At 43.7% G+C, this 19382-nt stretch overlaps 1 protein-coding gene across 1 annotated transcript; it reads left to right on the top strand.

The window, feature by feature from the left end:
- Positions 1-8650: 8650 nt before the first annotated feature.
- On the top strand, positions 8651-16173 carry LOC149284332 (heparanase-like). Its single transcript, XM_089496914.1, has 12 exons — positions 8651-8838; positions 10004-10149; positions 10351-10479; positions 10587-10760; positions 11601-11772; positions 12102-12149; positions 13446-13539; positions 13664-13770; positions 13899-14013; positions 14106-14233; positions 15081-15227; positions 16014-16173. Exons 1-12 carry the CDS (start codon positions 8651-8653, stop codon positions 16171-16173), a joined length of 1608 nt encoding a protein of 535 aa, XP_089353040.1.
- Positions 16174-19382: the final 3209 nt, after the last annotated feature.

Raw genomic sequence — 19382 nt, 5'->3', positions numbered from 1 at the left:
ATTTTGATTTTGAGTGTGACTTCATATCCAGACCTCCATGGGTTGATAAATTTGATTTCCATTGAGAATTTTTGTGTGATTTTGCTGTCAGCACATTCAACTATGTAAAGACGAAAGTATGTCATACGATTAGTTCATTCATTCAGATCTAGGATGTGTAAACTTAGTGTTCCCTTTATTATTTTGAGCAGTGTATATATATATATATATATATATATATATATATATATATATATATACATACCAAATCCTTCATGCCCCTCTTGCAGTGGCGTCGCTACAGGGGGGCAAGGGGGGGCAATTGCCCCCCATAGGTTAATCTTTGCCCCCCCCCCTGTTGCCCCCCTGCCGAATTTGGAAAAAAGTCGCAATGCGACTTTAAATCCCGTCTTTTTTTTTTTTTTTTTTTAATGCGGAGACCGCAACCGCTCGGCGCCCCCCATTCTCCTCCACGAGTCCTCCGTCGCGGTGCCGGCATTTCATCCTGAGTGCCGAAATATGACGTCATATTTCGGCGCTCAGCAGTGAAGCAGCGGCCACCGCAGCAGAGAACGAAGACAGAAGCCTCGTGCTCCCGTCGCTGGACCTAAAGGTGAGAGAACTACAAAGGGGGAGGGTAGATAGTGAGTAGGGAGAGGGGTTAGAAAGTGATAAGGGAGGGAGAGGGGGTTAGAAAGTGATAAGAGAGGGAGAGGGGGTTAGAAAGTAATAAGGCAGGGGCGTCCAACATGCATGTACTGGCTGACTTGGCATGATAGGAGTGTGATTGCTAACAGCAATCAAAGTCCCATCATGCCTAGGTTCCAGCACTTACACATCCGACCAGTAAATGCTGGAACCTAGGCATGATGGGACCGTGATTGCTGTTAGCAATCACACTCCTATCATGCCAAGTCAGCCAGTACATGCTGAAACCTAGCTGCCCCCCTTGTGTATTGATGCTGCCAGAAGTATGGGGTCTGCACATCACTTACAGCCACCCTGTACCAGCATGTACTGGCTGACTTGGCATGATAGGAGTGTGATTGCAGTGTTGACGCCAGGGCTGGCTTTGGGGTATGCAACCTGTGATCTATGCGTGTAATTTAGGGGGTTTTAAATATACCTTTTAATGACGTGTTTTTTTGTGAATTCCAATTGATCTATACCTGCAAAGCTGGGGTTGTGTGTTATTGTCAGACCCGGCGGGGACCACCTACCTCGCTGCGGGGTCCGTCCGCCCGGACCACGATCCCCCTCCGCCGGCCTCCTCCACCCCCCTACCTGACAAAACAAAGAAGCCAATATGGAGCCTGCAGGCGCTGCTGATGCACTCCACACCCTGAGCCAGCAGATTGCGGCTATGGCCCAAAACATGATGGACCTACAGGAGAATCAACTCCTGCTCCGCCAACAGTTCCAAGTCGTCCAAGGGGCCATACCCCAACCACCCCCAGAAGGTGTTCTTCCCGTACCCATTGGGGAACCAGTGGCGGAAGGGGCTGGGGGCTGGGGGCTGGGGGCTGGGGCCCACCCTGAACCCCCTGTTCGTTTGCCTGCTGTCTTTGACGGAGACCGCACCAAGTACCAGGCGTTCGTGACCTTGTGTGAACTGTTGTTTGCGTTAAAGCCCCGCACGTACGCTACAGACTTTGTCAAGGTGCGTTCGGCGATCTCCTTCCTGTCCAATGGACCCATGATCTGGGCCCATCACCTGTTGCTCATGCAACACCCTGCCTTAGAGACTTGGGTACTGTTTCGCCAGGCCATGGACGGCTTATATGCGGACCCCCACAGAAGGGGGACTGCTGAGAACCTCCTCCATAACCTCAGGCAAGGACGCAACCTCTCTCTCTCGTCCTGGCTTCACCAACCGTCCTCTGACTGCGAATGCCGTTGAACCCATGCAAATCGGTGTGGCAAGAGGACCCCTGTCGACAAGAGACATCCTGTGCATGTATTGCGGGAAGCCGGGGCACCTGGTTCGTGTATGCCCCCTAGCACCACCTCGAGGTAAGGCCACGTCTTTACGTACCTCTCTATGTCTCAACGGTGCGGCCTCTCACCTCTCCCTTCCGGTGTTGTTGCAGTGGGGCGATAAGTCCGTACCCCCACACGCCATCCTGGATTCCGGGGCCAGCGAAAGCTTTCTGGACTCTGACCTAGCACACCGCCTACACACCCCCACACGTCTCCGGGACCAACCCCTCGAAGTAAGACTGGTGGACGGGAGACCGATATCATCCGGACCAGTTACCACCGAGACCGTCCCTCTTCGCCTTACCGTCGGAACGGCACATCACGAGACAATGGTCCTCAACCTTGTACACACCCCCACGTACCCTCTCATCCTGGGTCTTCCCTGGCTCTGTAAACACGATCCAGCAATAAAGTGGTCTTCAGGAAAAGTCACGTTTGGTTCGGCCTTTTGTGTGCAACACTGTATTGCGGGTGCTACGCTCTCCCTTCTCGAGTCCTCGTCGCCTCCTTCTGCTGGGGCTCCTACGCTACCAGCCCCATACCGGTGTTTTGCCTCCGTCTTCGACCCTAAGGAAGCCGAACGTCTTCCCCCACACAGACCATATGACTGTCCGATAGACCTCCTCCCGGGGGCTCCCATACCGTTCGGTCTTATCTTTCCCCTCTCGGAACCCGAACTCAGGATCCTCAAGGAGTACATTGTGGACAACCTGCGGAAAGGCTTCATCCGACCTTCCACTTCCCCAGCTGGCGCCGGGATCTTCTTCATCGGGAAAAAAGACGGAGAACTTCGACCTTGCGTCGATTACAGGGAATTAAACCACATAACCATAAAAAACAAGTACCCCCTGCCTTTGATTCCCGAACTCATGGACCGCCTTCGGGGGGCGCAAGTGTACTCCAAGATTGATCTCCTTGGTCCCTACAACCTGGTTCGCATCCGGAAAGGGGACGAATGGAAGACGGCTTTTCGTACCCGATACGGACATTACGAGTACAGGGTCATGCCGTTTGGTCTCTGTAATTCACCAGCCACGTTTCAGCGTTTCCTGAACGACATTTTCCGGGACGTGCTGGACTCATGTGTTGTGGTCTACTTGGACGACATCCTCGTCTACTCATCCTCACTCACAGAACACCGAAAGCGCATGGCACTAGTACTGACTCGGCTCCACCAGAACCACCTATATGCCAAGCTGTCCAAGTGCACCTTCGAAACCACCAGGGTGGAGTTCCTGGGGTTCATAATCACCCCTGGGAAGATAGAGATGGACCCAAGGAAGGTGTTGGCGATCCAGCAATGGCCTATCCCGAACTCTGTCAAGGCAGTCCAAAGGTTCATCGGTTTCGCCAACCTCTACAGGCGGTTCATCAAGGGGTTCTCTCACCTGGTCCTCCCATCACCAGTCTGACCAAGAAACACACCACGTTTCGGTGGACACCACCCGCACAAAAGGCGTTTGACATGCTGAAACAGCAGTTCACCACAGCCCCCATCCTCGTACTCCCTGACCCTCTGACGGCCTACTGGTTGGAGGTAGATGTGTCGGAATCCGCTGTGGGGGCCGTTCTCTCACAGCGCCACGGAGCACAAGACCTACTCCAAACGTCTTTCCCCAGCCGAGAGTCACTACAACGTGGGGGACCGGGAACTCCTGGCCATCAAGATGGCCTTGGAGGAGTGGTGGCACCTGCTGGAGGGAGCACAGTACCCCATCACAGTATTCACCGATCATCGCAACTTGGAATACCTTCGTACAGCCAAGAGACTCTGCCCTCGGCAAGCCAGATGGGCGTTGTTTTTCACTCGCTTTCAACTCCATATCACCTACAGACCCGGGACCAAGAACGCCAAGGCCGACGCCTTATCCAGGTTACACGACCCAGTGGAGGAACCCGTCTCGTCACAAGACGGTATCCTGCAGTCAGCACACTTCTTGAGCATACAGACGTACCTCATGGATGACCTCCGCAGACACAGCCGAACCCTACGCTCCGAACCAGAGACAGTGACTTGCGGGGCCTCTCAGGGCCTGTTCCTGAAAGATGGGTTGGTATATGTACCCCTCCCGGCGAGACGTACAGTACTCCGCGCGGTCCATGACCTTCCTTCCTCCGGTCATGGAGGACACCGTCAGACCCGGGACCTCGCCCAAAGATACTTCTGGTGGCCGACTATGTCGAAAGACATCGAGCAGTACGTCCACTCATGCTCCGTGTGCGCACGATCCAAGAAACCCACCACCAAAACAGCCGGCCTCCTGCAACCCCTCGCCATCCCCGAGCAACCATGGCAAGACATCACCGTTGATTTCATCGTGGACCTACCACCCTCACAAGGCCACAACACAGTCATGGTGGTGGTGGATCGTCTCACAAAGATGGCACATTTCGTCCCCACCGCTGCCAAGACGGCCGACCTGTTTTTGCAATCCATCTACAGACTGCATGGGACTCCCCACACCGTGTTGTCGGACCGCGGTACCCAGTTCACGTCCCGATTCTGGAAGGCGTTCTGTAAGGGATGGGGATCCGTCGCTGTTTGTCCTCCGCCTATCACCCCCGTACCAACGGCCAGACTGAACAGGTGAACCAAATACTGGAGCAATACTTACGCTGCTACGTCTCACATCTCCAAGATGATTGGTTCTCCTTGTTACCACTGGCAGAGTTCTCGTACAACCACCTACAACGGTCCATAGGGATGTCCCCCTTCAAAGCGGTTTACGGGTACAACCCGTCCTTTCTCTTTGACCTCCCATCCACCGAGGGGGTCCCTCCAGCCCGGGACCGTATCCAGCGCCTACAACAAACCGTCCCAGTCGTCAGAGCCACGCTGCAAAAAGCCCAAGCACAACACAATAAACAGTTCGACAAGCACCACCGGCCACATGCCCCTCTTCAAGTGGGTGACAAGGTGTGGCTCTCCTCCAAATACATACCCACGCGGACACCCTCCAAGAAATTGGGTCCCACCTATCTAGGACCCTTCCTCGTCACCGCTTTGGTCGTTCAAGCGGCAGTCAGGCTCCAGCTCCCTGCCTCCTGGGGTCTTCATCCCACGTTCCACGTATCCTTGGTGAAGAAATGGGTCCCTCCCAGGGACGCCTGTGGAAGCACCCCTCCTCCTCCTCCGGTCCTGGTGGACGACGACAATGAATATGAGGTGGAGAGCATCCTGGACTCACACATTCGCAGGGGTCGTTTCGAGTACCTCGTACTTTGGAAGGGATTCGGCCCAGAGGAACGGTCCTGGGAACCCCTGGCCAACGTTCACGCCCCTGCTAAGATCCGATCCTTCCATCGCACCCATCCGGGTCGTCCCGTTCCCCGTTGCGCCCGGGGGTCGCTCGTACGGGGGGGGGGTATGTCAGACCCGGCGGGGACCACCTACCTCGCTGCGGGGTCCATCCGCCCGGACCACGATCCCCGTCGGCCGGCCTCCTCGCGACGTGGCCGCACGGTCCCAGGTCTACTCCTGCCCGCGGACCTCCCGGCCTCACGGTCTGCGTGCACGGAGTGCCGCACACGCGCCGCGCTCTCGGAGAGGAGGGGGCGGGGCTTAGCCCCGTTGATGCAACCTCCCTCTCCACAGCCACCAGAGGGAGGGGGAGGAGATAGACACTGCTCTGTCTCCCTCCACTCAGGTGTAGCAGCAGGGAGGGGAACAAGCCCTTAGTGTGGGAGGGGATCAGGTGCTAGGGGTGGATCACTCATTACCTGCCCCTATATAATCCCCACAAGCCTCTGCACCAATGCTTCTTTGTTAAGCTTCATCATAGCGTATAACCTCTCTGTATTCCTTGAATCCCTGGTATCCTGACTATTTGGCTTTCGTCCCACGTTTATGCTGTCTGCTGCCTGCCTTGACCTTTGGACCGTGACCCCGACTCTTCTATTGGATTTGCCCCTCTTTGTACTGCGTACTGGACTTTGTGTAGTGGTGCCTGCGCCACGCTCCGCACCCCCCTACCTGACAGTTATTCTGTAGATCCATATCTGCTATGCTATGTTTCCATACATTATTTATGTATACCTGCAAATACAGGGTTAATATGTCTTATTCAGTTGATTAATACCTGCAATGCTGTTTCCATGTATTTATTTGATCTATACCTGCAATGCTACGTTTCATATACTATTGTATACCTGCAAATACAGGATTTGTATGTCTGATTCTGTTTATTTGAGATCACAAGTGAATTTCAGTTGATCAATACATGCAAAGCTTAGTTTGTGTATTAATGATCTATACCTGCTATCGGCAACTGGGGCTAATGTTAATATATATGGGCAGCAGGGGCATCAATACACAAGGGGCAAAAACACTAAGGGGGGTATAAACGACAATGCAGTGTGAAAAATCCATCCTGATGTAGACGTCTGTGACGTAGATTGTGTCCTGCTGTTTGTGTGTTTTTGGTTATCAGTGTAGCAGAGCCTGTCCTCGGTGTGTGTGTATAGGTGTTGGTGTGACAGAGCCTGTCCTGGTGTGTGTTCGGTTGTCAGTGTGTCAGAGCCTGTCCTGGTGTGTATGTGTGTTTGGTTGTTGGTGTGGCAGAGCCTGTCCTGGTGTGTGTGTCTGGGTGTCGGTGTGGCAGAGCCTGTCCTGGTGTGTGTGTCTGTGTCACAGAGCCTGTCCTGGTGTGTGTGTCTGGGTGTCTGTGTGACAGAGCCTGTCCTGGTGTGTGTGTCTGGGTGTCGGTGTGACAGACCTGTCCTGGTGTGTGTGTCTGTGTCACAGAGCCTGTCCTGGTGTGTGTGTCTGGGTGTCGGTGTGACAGAGCCTGTCCTGTTGTGTGTGTGTCTGTGTGGCAGAGCCTGTCCTGGTGTGTGTGTGTGGTTGTCGGTGTGGCAGAGCCTGTCCTGGTGTGTGTGTCTGGGTGTCTGTGTGGCAGAGCCTGTCCTGGTGTGTGTGTTCAGTTGTCAGTGTGGCAGAGCCTGTCCTGGTGTGTGTGTTTGGTTGTCGGTGTGGCAGAGCCTGTCCTGGTGTGTGTGTCTGGGTGTCAGTGTGACAGAGCCTGTGTTGGTGTGTGTGTTTGGTCATCTGTTTCCTGGCACTTAACTTACAGTAGGAATTATTTAATTTATATTTATCCAGAGATAAAATGCCCTCCTGAAGTTGTAGTGACTTCAGGGGACAAAACGTTCAAGGCCCTGAAATCATTTAGTGGAAAAGTTATTTATTGTGTTATAATATTTATTTCAAGGATTAGTCGCACTCAATTGTGGCTTCAGGCTTCCGATGTTGAATGATCAAGTATTATTTTAGTCCAATAACAAAAGTATAATTCCATAGCACATTACTTTTGGAAATTATTAATGCCCCCCCAGTTTGACTGAGGCATCTTGTGTGCCCCCCCTATATATTGTTTCTAGAGTCGCCACTGCCCTCTTGTATGTTCCTTGTGTCCTGCAGCTCCCTCAATGGGAGATGATTTGATTGGGTTCCGCGACATGTTGCAATCATCCAAGGCAGTTTGAAACCTTGTAGTAATTGATGCTACAGAAGGTATGAATGTGTGCATATGTGTTAGTGAGTATGAGTAAGTGGGTGTAATTTGTGTGCCAGAGTGTATGTTGGAAGGAGGGGCAAAGAAGGCACAGACAAGTTCTTTGGGTGCAATGATGGTGCAGACCAGCTGTTGAAGTTGGGGGGCCCAGGTCAATTTTCGCACCAGGGCCCTGTGGTTCCTAGTTACACCCCCGAGACTCCTACCTGCTATCTGCTTTAGCACAATTCATTTTAACGACAAAAATACATTTAATGTTCGGAACACAGGCCCTTAAAGAGTGACAGTTGGCAACATAGCTTTTAACATTGGTAAATATATTAAAAATGAATTATAGTTTGTGCAATTGTTTTTAGACAGCAATTTTTTTTTTTTTAAATAAGAAACAACCGATAAATGCTCAAGAGCTCCAATATTTATTTTTTTTAACAGACTTCTTTTAGCAGTTTTCCAGACTAAAATGCACCGGAATGTACAGGGATGACCACAATGACCAATTATTCCAGGACACATATAATTTTTACATATTGCTGACCAGCCCAGATAAAATGCCGCCCTGCAGTATCTGAGGTGTATAGATTTATGGAAGGCAGCCAGTTATGCAGTTATACATCCTCCATACTGCAGTGCAGCATTTTATCTGGGCTGATCAGCAGAATGTAAAAATTATACGTGTCCTGGAAAACATGGTTGATGTCACCCAATGCACTGCTTGTTTATTTCTGGGACCACTGTTCCTTTAACAGGTGTAACGTGATGCACTTGGACACGGGCCCTCCCTTACCTGCCAGAGATCATGTGACTCTCGAGAGGGATGGTTCTTTACGTACAGTACTTAGGAAGGATTTACTTCCTCGAGGCTCTACAGTTTCAACGCATGAACACGCTTTTGTCTGTGTATGCTGTTTTTGGTTGTGGTTTTTTTAAATATAAAAGGAAGTTGAGGTCGCCCTTTGACTTATTTGGGCAACAGAGTGTAAACATTTGCAACCCCAGCAGAAATGAAAGCACGGATTGGTTAGGGAGAGCTGCAGAGATTTGCTCTGCCTTTCATAATACTCTAGAGAGGAAATGGTTAGTTCCTGGACATAGCTGTTTTTCTTTAATAGATTTCTACACCAAGTGGATTTTTGGATTCTTTCTTCTCCATCAGTGCTCTTCTGATAAGTGGCAGAGCAATGTATCCGCTGGTGTGCTTAGTGCTCCTGGCTGGTGCTTTAGTAAAGGCTTCTCCCAGTGCCGGCGATGTCGTACATCTTAAATTACAGTTGAAGAATAGGAGTAAATCTGTCTTAAATCCAAGGTTTCTCTCTGTGACTATTGATGCTAGTCTTGCTTCGGAGCCCAAATACATTGCATTTCTAGGGTAAGTCTCATCTCATGCGCGATCACTGACCTGGATCTCCATCTAGAGTCCCTAGCCTCGCATTTTGTTACCAGTATCCTCACTTTGCTTCTCTGTAGTGAATGCTGTTGCCAGTGTATGTTACACGTTTATATGATCAGGGGTATTTTAGGGCTTATAGATGTGAGGGTCCAGCCCTTAGCAAGCCTTGCCAAAAATGTAACATGGTCTCGCCACCTATATTCGTAGTAAACAACATATATCCATACATTCCATGAACACCTAGAATCTCCTGAAAGGGACAGCCTGCTGGTCCAAACAGTCAACCAACAAAGAGTACATAGAAAGTACTTAGTACTTACTTGTAAGAGACAAAGAGCTCAGTTTTGGCTGCAAGAAGAAATAATTGGGAGAAATTTCCGCACATGTCTTACGAGACCACATAGAACTCTTATTCAAGTCATCACTGGAGCTAGCTGGGGTAAGTATCTGAGCATGCTCAATGCTGAGCAGAGATGCATTTCATAGGGATACAGAACAAATGTATACAGGAAGTTTTGCATGCAAAAAAGGTAAAATATATACAGGTGACAATTCAAAATATTATTTTCACCTTAATGACGTTGATATTGTCAGTTATGAGAAGTATGTGGTTGCCACATGGTTGTGATCACCAATAGAAGTTTTGTCGTGGACTACTAAAGGGTCACATTTTCTTTTTATTGATTTATATATTGCCATGATGTTCTACAAAGCTTTGATGACTCTCATGGAATTGCTTGTTCTGATAACTGCAGTGTTAAAGGGACAACCCGACTAAAGAACAATATATATTAAAGTACTCTGTGAATACATTAATATTCACTTTTCAAAAATGGGGGGAATCCAGAAGACAGAAGCTCCTTTGTGGTCCTAGATTCTTGCCACTGGTTGTCTAGAGTGTTCGCCAAGACAGCCCTGGAGCTGACTGGTGGCAAGTATATCATCAAACACATCTTCTGCAAGGAAGATGAATGGGATGGGAAAAGAGGCAATTATGTACGCAGAATCGCCCCCATGCATCTGCATGCTTTTTGTATGTAACACTCTATCACAACAAATTTATTTGAATTATTGAATATAATATTGTTATATCACCCACTTGGTAGCCTTAAACCGCTGTAATATTTTTGTATGTAACCCATAGGTCTCAAAAGCTAATCACTTTAGCCAAAGGGTTATCCCCAGCATATCTGAGATTTGGAGGAACAAAATCCGACTTTCTGATATTTGACCCACGGGAAAATGGATCGCTTGAAGAAACTGTTTATAGGGACCAAAAACCAAACCAAGGTGAGCTTGCCATTTATTTTTAAATTGCAGTTCATTGACTTGTACTTCTTGTGCACGTGAGTAGTTAACTCTCCCACTGATTCAAGCCAAAAGTGTCCTCCATTGTATTGTCAACAAATAATAATACAATACATCATACATACATCATACATAATCGAATAATACAAAACACTGTAATTATTGGGGTTTTTTTGTTTGAAGTGGCTGATTTATGCGAAGGAATCCTACCTGTGGATGTGTTGCAGAAGCTGAAATCCCAGTGGCCTTCACAAGAAGATCAAATCTTGAAGGAGATTTTTCAGGAAGAATACAGAAACGCCACTATCACAAGTAAGTTAAGGTGACAGCGATGTGTTCTTTTTACTTAAAATCATTGGCTTTGATTATTCATTGATGAAGATATGCAATATCTTTCTATTTTCATTTCTTTCTTGCAGCAACTACTATGGATCTGCTGTACAGGTTTGCACACTGCTCAGGATTAAATCTTATTTTTGGATTAAATGCTTTACTGAGAAAAGGAAACCATGAATGGAACAGCTCAAATGCCAAGTTACTGCTAGATTACTGTTCCTCTAAGAAGTATAATGTGTCCTGGGAACTTGGCAATGGTAGGTGAAGTCATGTAATAACTTCTTTTGTTGTCATAGGTGTCAGGTTCTCATAAGACGTCTTTCAAATGTTTACAAAGGAAGATTAAACCCTCTGAAAAGTTGTGAACCTGTTTATTCACTTCAGGGGGGGGTTGGAGCAATTATTTCTGAGAACTAAAGGTAGACAGGTAACATAAATAATTGACATAAAGTGCAAGCAATGCACTGAGGTATATAGTTAGAAGCATTAGTAGCAAAAAAAGCCTCATCTACATACCTGGGAACTCTCCTGGTTTGACCCGGACACGCCCTGTTCCCTGCCCATTTTTCCTTTAAATGGGGGTGTTTCCCGCTGACCTTGTGGGTGTTCCCGCGGACCACCCACCTACATCACGGGACCGCCCACTGACGTCAGTGTGCAGTCCTGGCCACATCCCGCACGGGAAATTCCCAGGTATGCTCATCTAGCTCATTGTGTATAGTTAATCCCATATGGTAATTTAATGTTTGGAGTCACTTGGAAATGTCCTTGTTTTTTTTTTTTTTTTTTAAAGAAAAGCACATTTTGTCCATTAAAATACAGTGTAGATGTTGTTAATGTTGTGACTACTGTAGCTGGAAACGGTTGATTTTTTTTTTAATTGAATATCTTCATAGTCGTACAGAGGCCCTTTATCAGTATCCAAATTTAAGTTTAAAAGTTAATTTATTATTAAAAAAACAACCTTTTGCAATTACGTTACAGCTAAAAATTTCCTTTATTGTCCATGAAAACAACTAAGTGACCCAAAACGGAAGTGTATGTGTTTTTATTCTTTAGTAACAATGCATAATCACTATTTTCAATTGTGTTCTCAGAACCCAACAGCTTCAGAAAGAAATCTGGAGTTTATATTGATGGATCTCAACTTGGCAAAGATTTTGTCGATTTACATAACCTCCTTCTCAAGTACAGTAGCTACAGGAACACTGGGCTTTTTGGTCCTGACATTGGCCAGCCTAAAAAACAGTCCCAAAAGATGCTAAAGAGGTGATGTTTGAAGAATTTGATAACATTTCTATAAATTATTAACACACACCTAGTTTTGACATTTGTTAATTACTATTGACCTTTAATCCCTAGAGTTAAATGTATGTAATTGGCTTAGTTAGGTACATAAAATAGGTGATGGGTGGTACAAGGACCTGTCTTAAGGTGAGCGCTCATCAAATGATGTCTTCCTACTTTCTTCTCAGCCTCAAATGATTTGTTGGCAAGAGTTTCCTACATCAAACAAACATAGAAACTGATAGAAAACATATGAAAACATGGAAACACAGATAATGAGATTTTTCATTCTGCTCTTTTTTTTCTTGCAGATTTTTAACTAATGGGGGTAAAATCATTAATTCAGTTACCTGGCATCAGTAAGTATAACCGTTATCCAAGGTTTCAAAATGTAATCTGTCTCTAAAGCAAATGGCATTGGGTCACTCAGCGTTCTAGGTTCTAAGACCCCCTGCTTGTTCATCTATATCTCATACACGCTAATATTTGATGCAGGTTGAGCAACACGTGTGACTGTCTAGCTTTGAGTTGTCAAAGAATACATTGATGTCCTTCAATTGCAGCTCGTGCCATGTTGTGCCTAAAAGAGTCTGGGTTTTTAATGTGCCATTACCCTAATGATCCAGAAATGTTCAATAATTTTTCGAAATGCGGTAGTGGTGCTTAAAAGAAACACATCTTCACTCAAACAAGAAATTCATTTGTGGATCTCATGCAGGCAGTAACAACACCAAGCAGCCTGGATCTATGTTGTTTGGGAGCCTTTTATTTTGCTAAGCAGCAGTGAGGTTTTGTTATATGTGTAACCTGCTATTTTATGTTACTGTGAATGTAACAGTGTTGGGAGTTGGGAACTCCATAAAATTGTAAATAAAAGATATATTTGGTTGGTGTTCCATCCAACAAGGTCCACTCCATTACAACAGTGTTTTATGATGAATAAACATGGCCAAGAGTTGGCCATTGTATGGAAGTAGGATCACTAAACATTTGCCTTGGCACACTTCTTTAGAGACAATGTTGAAAGGCAAAGGACCATGTCCTTCCCACGTCTATTATGCCTTTCACATGAATCGTTTAGAGGGCACAGCGTTCATGTGGCCTTAAATGAAAGTATTCTTCCGAATTTCCTATGTGACGTGGATTTTACCACATATCCAAAAAAAAAAATGAAAGCTGAACCCTTATGTCTTATTGATCCACCATGCAGTTCTTTTATGTTTTTAGACTGGCATGCATGGTTCATGTAACATGTATTGGTAACTTTTAGGGAAAACTGTATCACTCTTATCTGCCTGAAATACAAGTATGTCCCAATGTGGCATCCCTACTGAATAACAAATTAGTTTTTTTTATTCCACCCATATAGATTTTAAGAGAAACCAAAATGCTTACATTACAGGAAACAAGGATGCTGCATAAAACTAATTTTTTCCCAATAAACGGTTAACTTAATTTTACTCCAGAGTACTCTCTAAACAATCAATATGCCAGTTAGCATAGTATCCACAACCAAAAAGGCAGCTAAAATGTTATCGTATAACATTCTCTCTGCATAGATTTGCAATTGGTAGAAATAGGTCGTATTGGGAGTTATGATGTTAGATATTTTTTGTATTTCATTTAGATGTATTTCATTTCTTTACAATATACAGTTATTATGTTGACGGCCGAACTGCATCTGAGAGGGATTTTCTCAGTCCAGATATATTGGACTCCCTCATCTCAGAGATAACCACTGTGTTCAAGGTACAGTAACCAATTTTGTCCTATGCTAGGAGGTTTATCTGACATTTTTACCTTGTTTTGATTAAGCTTGAAAATTCAGACATTTGATTATACTTTTGTTAAGCACTTTATTTATTTTATGTAGATTGTAAATGAAACTGTTCCTGGGAAACTCATATGGTTGGGAGAAACCAGTTCGGCATACGGCGGTGGAGCACGTGGATTGTCCAACACATACATAGATGGCTTCATGTAAGTGTACGGTACTAAAAATATCTTAATATTTATACATAAATGATGGTAGTGAAAGCCCTTATGCTTGCAGAAAAGGGTGAGACTAGCTTCGTCAAGATCAGAACACTTTTTGCTTTAATTTACAGGTGGCTGGATAAACTGGGAATATCCGCTAAACTAGGAATTAATGTGGTGATGAGGCAAGCATTATTTGGAGCGGGATCGTATAATCTTGTGGATTCCGATTTTGAGCCTTTACCAGTAAGTCACTCCAAAAACATAAATAGATCTAGAAAAAAAAATACCAGAAACAAGGGGTATTTCCTCAAATGTGTGTCCTAATTTTCAACCAGGATTATTGGCTGTCGCTGCTGTTTAAGAAACTAGTTGGAAACATTGTTCTGGATGCCAGTTTCAAAAGTTCTGAGAATAGAGATGACCGAATGCTTCGCGTTTACATGCATTGCACAAACAGTGACAAGTAAGCATATTCATCTCACTTTGTCTATCCATGTGGGAGATCATCTGTTCCAAAATCCTGCAATGATTTTGGGAATCGAGATGTTATAGTAATATAATAATTTCAGGATAATTGGTCTCAAACATCACAATTCTAACTTTTGTTTGTAGACACTGATGAAATATTTCTGTGTTCAGGTGTGGAGAACTATCCATGGGAATGCTAGGGCTGGGCTCTAAAATAATGTAATTATGTATTTATTTTGCAACTAAAACATGATATTCCTAACTGCTTAATAGGTTCTAGCCCACCAAATAATAAATTGAGAAACTTCACACCCATCACACAAAAAGTTTGGACGCCACTAAGAATGAGAACTAGTCTGCTGAATTAGACACTTTTATAACAAAACACATCATTAGAAGCATTGTTCCTGGTATTCATTATTGGCCTTATCCAGAAATAATTTAGTTGTGTTGAATTCTGCATCATTCAGTATATTTTCCTGGTACAGGGAACAACAGCAGGTACTGATAGGTTCTGGTCATATAGAAAATGCATTTTAAAGATTTCTGTGTTTTTATGTGATTAAACCTTAAGAGGAAAATAAAATTGATTCACATAGAAGAACTTTGGTTAGTTCTTTGTACCATTAGTGTGAAAACCAAACAATGACTTACTCTTTCAACAATTAAAATATGACAAGGACCATATGACTAGAAGCTCTGTGGACCATCACCAAAACCATAGTAATACATAAAAATGAACATACAATTGTACATCATATATACGCTTGCTAATAAGTGTTTATTTTAAAAATAAAATACTAATGCTGTTTTTTTGTTGTGGGGGGGTCACTTTCTTTCAGCCCAAATTACGCACTGGGAGATGTTACTCTATTTGCCATTAACTTATACAACAGTACGCAGATCATGACCCTACCAAGCATTTTATCCCAAAAGTTTGTAGATGAATACCTGCTGTTACCTGGAGATGACGAAGGACTATTTTCTGCGTAAGTGTCTATGTAAGCACAAACACTAAGGGGGTCTTTTCACTAAAGGGAAAAGTCACAGGAGGGCTTCAGTTAAATGAGTGATAGTTGAATTATTATTTAAGATAACCTAGCTAAACCCAATAATTAACAAGGATTACAATGATTGCTTACTAAGTAGTAAGAGTCAGATGTAATGGGGCTAATGTAACAAATGTGCCAATGTCCAAAAATGATACGGATGAATTATTCAGTTCGTTTTTAGCCCATTCGTTCCTCACGCTCTCATTCATGCTCTAAATTTTTCCTTCTCTGCTGACCACTTCATCCACATCTTCTTCTTCTATGTACGAATTACTGAATTTACCAAAATTCTATAAATTTGCAGTTCGTACAAATCCGAATGCACAAGTCTACCAACTAATATCTATTGATGTTACTAAGCAGTCAAAGATTTGCTGATTACATGTTAGTAAGTAGTCCTAGTGTTATATTATCCCACAACAGGATGGCTCTCTTTGTGAGTTTGCCTGTGGTAAAAATTTACCATTTCAGTTCAATATTGTCCCCTATTCTACTTTATAAGGTCCAACAATGACTTTATAATTGTAGTATATAGCATCATTGATTGGTTACTAAGCAATGGGGTTAATAAAGAAACTGTATCATTATGTGATGGAAACGAGCATAATTTGCCAACTTTGATTAATATGAAAAAAAAATGTTGTTTCAAGGTTTCCAACTCTGCCATTTATTTGTGTTTGTGGTGATCTATTATTAATGTCTAAGTGTCATACGTTTCTTTAGGTCTGTCCTCTTGAATGGCCAAGTTTTGAAGATGGTGGATGACAAAGTACTTCCAATATTAAATGGGAAATCGCTGGACCCTGGCTCACCACTAGTTCTTCCTCCTCTCAGCTTTGGCTTCTTTGTTGTGAAGAATGCTAAAGCTAGTGCATGCCTGTAAACATTTACAGGGAACTGTCTCTAACCTTACTTGGTGCCTTTATATTAGAAACGTATGGCGAAATCACATTGATGCATTTATTCTCACCTGGTGCCATCCAGACAATAATTACTGGCATTTAAGCTTTTACGCTGCAAGACTGGAGAAAATAATGCACATATTGCTCAAATTTGTGGCACTAAACAAAAAATATCAGGGAATATACTTGCTGCTAAAGTGTAAAATGGGTCAAAGACAACATGTCATCTTCATTGTCTGGACGGGGACTTTGCTCTAAACAGCTGCTGTATAAAAGTCATTAATATTTATAAAAGTAAAGAAAGCTTCAAACTGATAATAGTACTAATTATCTTGAATGGCTTGATGATATTCTGTTATTGTAAATTAACTTTTATGTAGTCCTTTATGTGTTTACCACTTGGAGAATCCAGATCAATTACCCATCAGGTTATAAGTTATCCTTGCTTGAGTTTCACAAATTGAAATGAAAATCAAGCCATTTATAAAAACAAAAGTAAACGCTGCTTAGTAAGCCATAATTTAACTTTCAAAGATATGTGAATAGTAAACCGGCAATTGTAGTATATTGACCAATAATGCCTTAAAGGGATACTCCTTGGCTTGCAGGAGAGCTTTCAATCCAATGCTTCTCCTGCGGCAGTAGCGCACATAGGTAGATACTCTCCCCCAACAAACTTTACTATTCAATATATTACTTTGTTGATGTGACCCAGAGAAGTGGTGCTTCACCTGGAGTCTCTGGTCGAAACCCAGTAAGTTCCCAGGTATGTTTATAAAACTGTATTGGTCCAATGGGAGAATTTTTTTTAACCCCCTGTAGAATGTTGAAAAATGGCAGTTGCTGTCTACTTGGCTGATATTTGGGGCGCTATAGCTTTAAATTTTCACAGTAAAAATGCACCATATTCTCAGAAATAATAGAAGGGGGTGTGCTTGAGATATCTGCAGTGTAACTGTATTGGTCCAATGGGGGAATTTTTTTTTAACCCTCTGTAGAATGTTGAAAAATGCCACTTGCTGTCTACTGGGCTGATATTTGGGGCCCCATAGCTTTAAATTTCCACAGTAAAAATGCACCATATTCTCAGAAATAATAGAGGGTTATGTGTTTGAGATATCTGCAGTGTAACTGTATTGGTCCAATGGGGGAATTTTTTTTAACCCCATGTAGAATGTTGAAATATGACATTTATCAAGTACTGCGCTGCTATTTGGGGTGCTATATCTTTAAATTTCCACAGTAAAAATGCACCATATTGTAAGATATTATATAGGGGTGTGTGTGTGAGATATGTGCAGTGTAAATGTGTTGGTCCAATGGTGGAATTTTGTAATATATGCAGAAATGTTATAAAAGGTAATTTGCTAGATATGAGCGGATATTTACCTTTAATTTGTTTAATAAACGTATCTAATTTTGCAGGGAGATATATTTGTGTGAGAACTCTGCAAAATCCACTAAAAATTGTAACATTATATGATTATTATCACATTTCCAGGTCTAATGCACCTTTTGCTAATCTAAAGAACAAGCGTCTGATGGCATGACCACTGATTTGAAAGTGTCTGACACCAATAATTTTTACATATTTTTCCATGCATTTTCGTATGAAAAGAAACTATAAAACAATAAAAATTTTAAGTTCAAAAAAAAATAAAAAATAAAGTTAGATCCTGTTTTACTCAAAAAAAAATAATAATTTTACATATTGTTGACCAGCCCAGATAACATGCTGCCCTGCAGTATATGGGATGTCTACCTAATTGCTTCCCTTCCATAAGTCTATCCATCTCACATACTGCAGGGCAGCATTTTATCCGGGCTGGTCAGCAATATGTAAAAATGCGTGTCCAGGAAGACATGGCCGATATGGTCTCCCTAAGGTGCTCCCGCTGACTTTGTGTGCAGTCCTAAACAGAAAATTGGTGAGGCTGGAGGGGAAGTGAGGAGAATTGCATGTCACAACGCCGCTTCCGTGACCTGAAGTTTCTCACCGATGACCCTGAAAAGCAGCGCTTCTCAGTCTCCTGGCGAAATCCCTGCAAAGTGCGCTGCATATCGCTTTAACTATTTGACTTTAGCCCCAGATGTTTTTTGGAACCTAGCAACACCCCTGAGTTGAACTGAAATATAACAAATAAAGCCCCAGAGTGAGGAATTTGCAGGGGCAAAATACATTTTGTCATGAAATGGTTAACCCACAATGTGGACATTGCTCGCAGATTAACAACGATAGGAAAAGCTGAATCGATTCGTTTTCCTTTATGATTCACTATGGAGATGTGGCTTAGTTTGTTTGTGTGTCTGTCTGCTGTACTGTACGGAACTGTTCTTCCCAGCCATGGTGAGACAGTGACTGGTTTTCCTGTTGCATCAGAAACAGGAAATGGGAGGTGATATCCGTGTGTGAGAGAGAGCCCATGCTCAAAAGGACCTGCAGATGTGTGTGACTTCCTCCCCTGTGTTGAAGTTTGTGTGTGCTCTTGTGATTGTCTTTTTAACCCCTCGTGGCCAGCTACGGCAGCGTGTTATCTTCAATAAAATGGTTAAGGTGAAACGTGGTTTCTATTAACGCAGGATTTCACTTTTCAGTGATAGAAATCCATGGCATTTGCTTATTGCTAATGAGCAGGTGATTTAGCATTACATGACATAACCCATGGCTGCTGTCAGCTATGTCCATACTAAGCTGTCACCTTTCCAGTGGAAGCAAATGTGCCTTTGGCAGATTATAGCTGGTGTCATTGTTAGAACAAGAGATCATTGAATGATTTTTAAATCTGCTGCTAATGTTTAATTGTATTGGTGTTATATGCATGACTTTAATCCAATATAAGGGAATTTTTAACTGTATGGATAGATATCCTTGATTTAGCCCCAAGGTTACATATTCAGAAAAAGTTAAGAAAAATATTAACCCTGTAAGTACCAGGGAGACCTCATCCTTTTTGTTTTTTTTAGTGTATAGGTTAACACACGTCTGATTTTTTTATTGTATATTTGTTATATACTAAACCATACACAAAAAAACATACTGTGCATTGTGTTAGCAAATTTGTCAATGGGCACTGCTGCTGTACGCAAAGTATGTCAAGGGGCATTGCAGTCCTCTTAGGCTTCAGAGCAGATTCACCAAGGACAGCCCAAGACATTGTGTTGCCCCCCCACACCAAAACCATGCCCACAT

The sequence above is a fragment of the Sceloporus occidentalis genome, unplaced genomic scaffold (genome assembly GCF_023333645.1).
Source record: "Sceloporus occidentalis isolate IW3139 unplaced genomic scaffold, rSceOcc1.0.p SCAF_95, whole genome shotgun sequence".
In the NCBI taxonomy this organism is placed as follows: domain Eukaryota; kingdom Metazoa; phylum Chordata; class Lepidosauria; order Squamata; family Phrynosomatidae; genus Sceloporus; species Sceloporus occidentalis.
Note: the sequence above shows the minus strand (reverse complement) of the source record. Positions and strands in the feature narration are given on the sequence as shown.

Excerpts from the sequence above, each read along its gene's own strand:
- LOC149284332 (XM_089496914.1), top strand. The coding sequence starts at position 8,651 with ATGTATCCGCTGGTGTGCTTAGTGCTCCTGGCTGGTGCTTTAGTAAAG. Across the intron at positions 10,480-10,586 it reads CAGAAACGCCACTATCACAA|CAACTACTATGGATCTGCTG; the intron begins GTAAGTTAAGGT and ends TCTTTCTTGCAG. Across the intron at positions 11,773-12,101 it reads TCCCAAAAGATGCTAAAGAG|ATTTTTAACTAATGGGGGTA; the intron begins GTGATGTTTGAA and ends TTTTTCTTGCAG.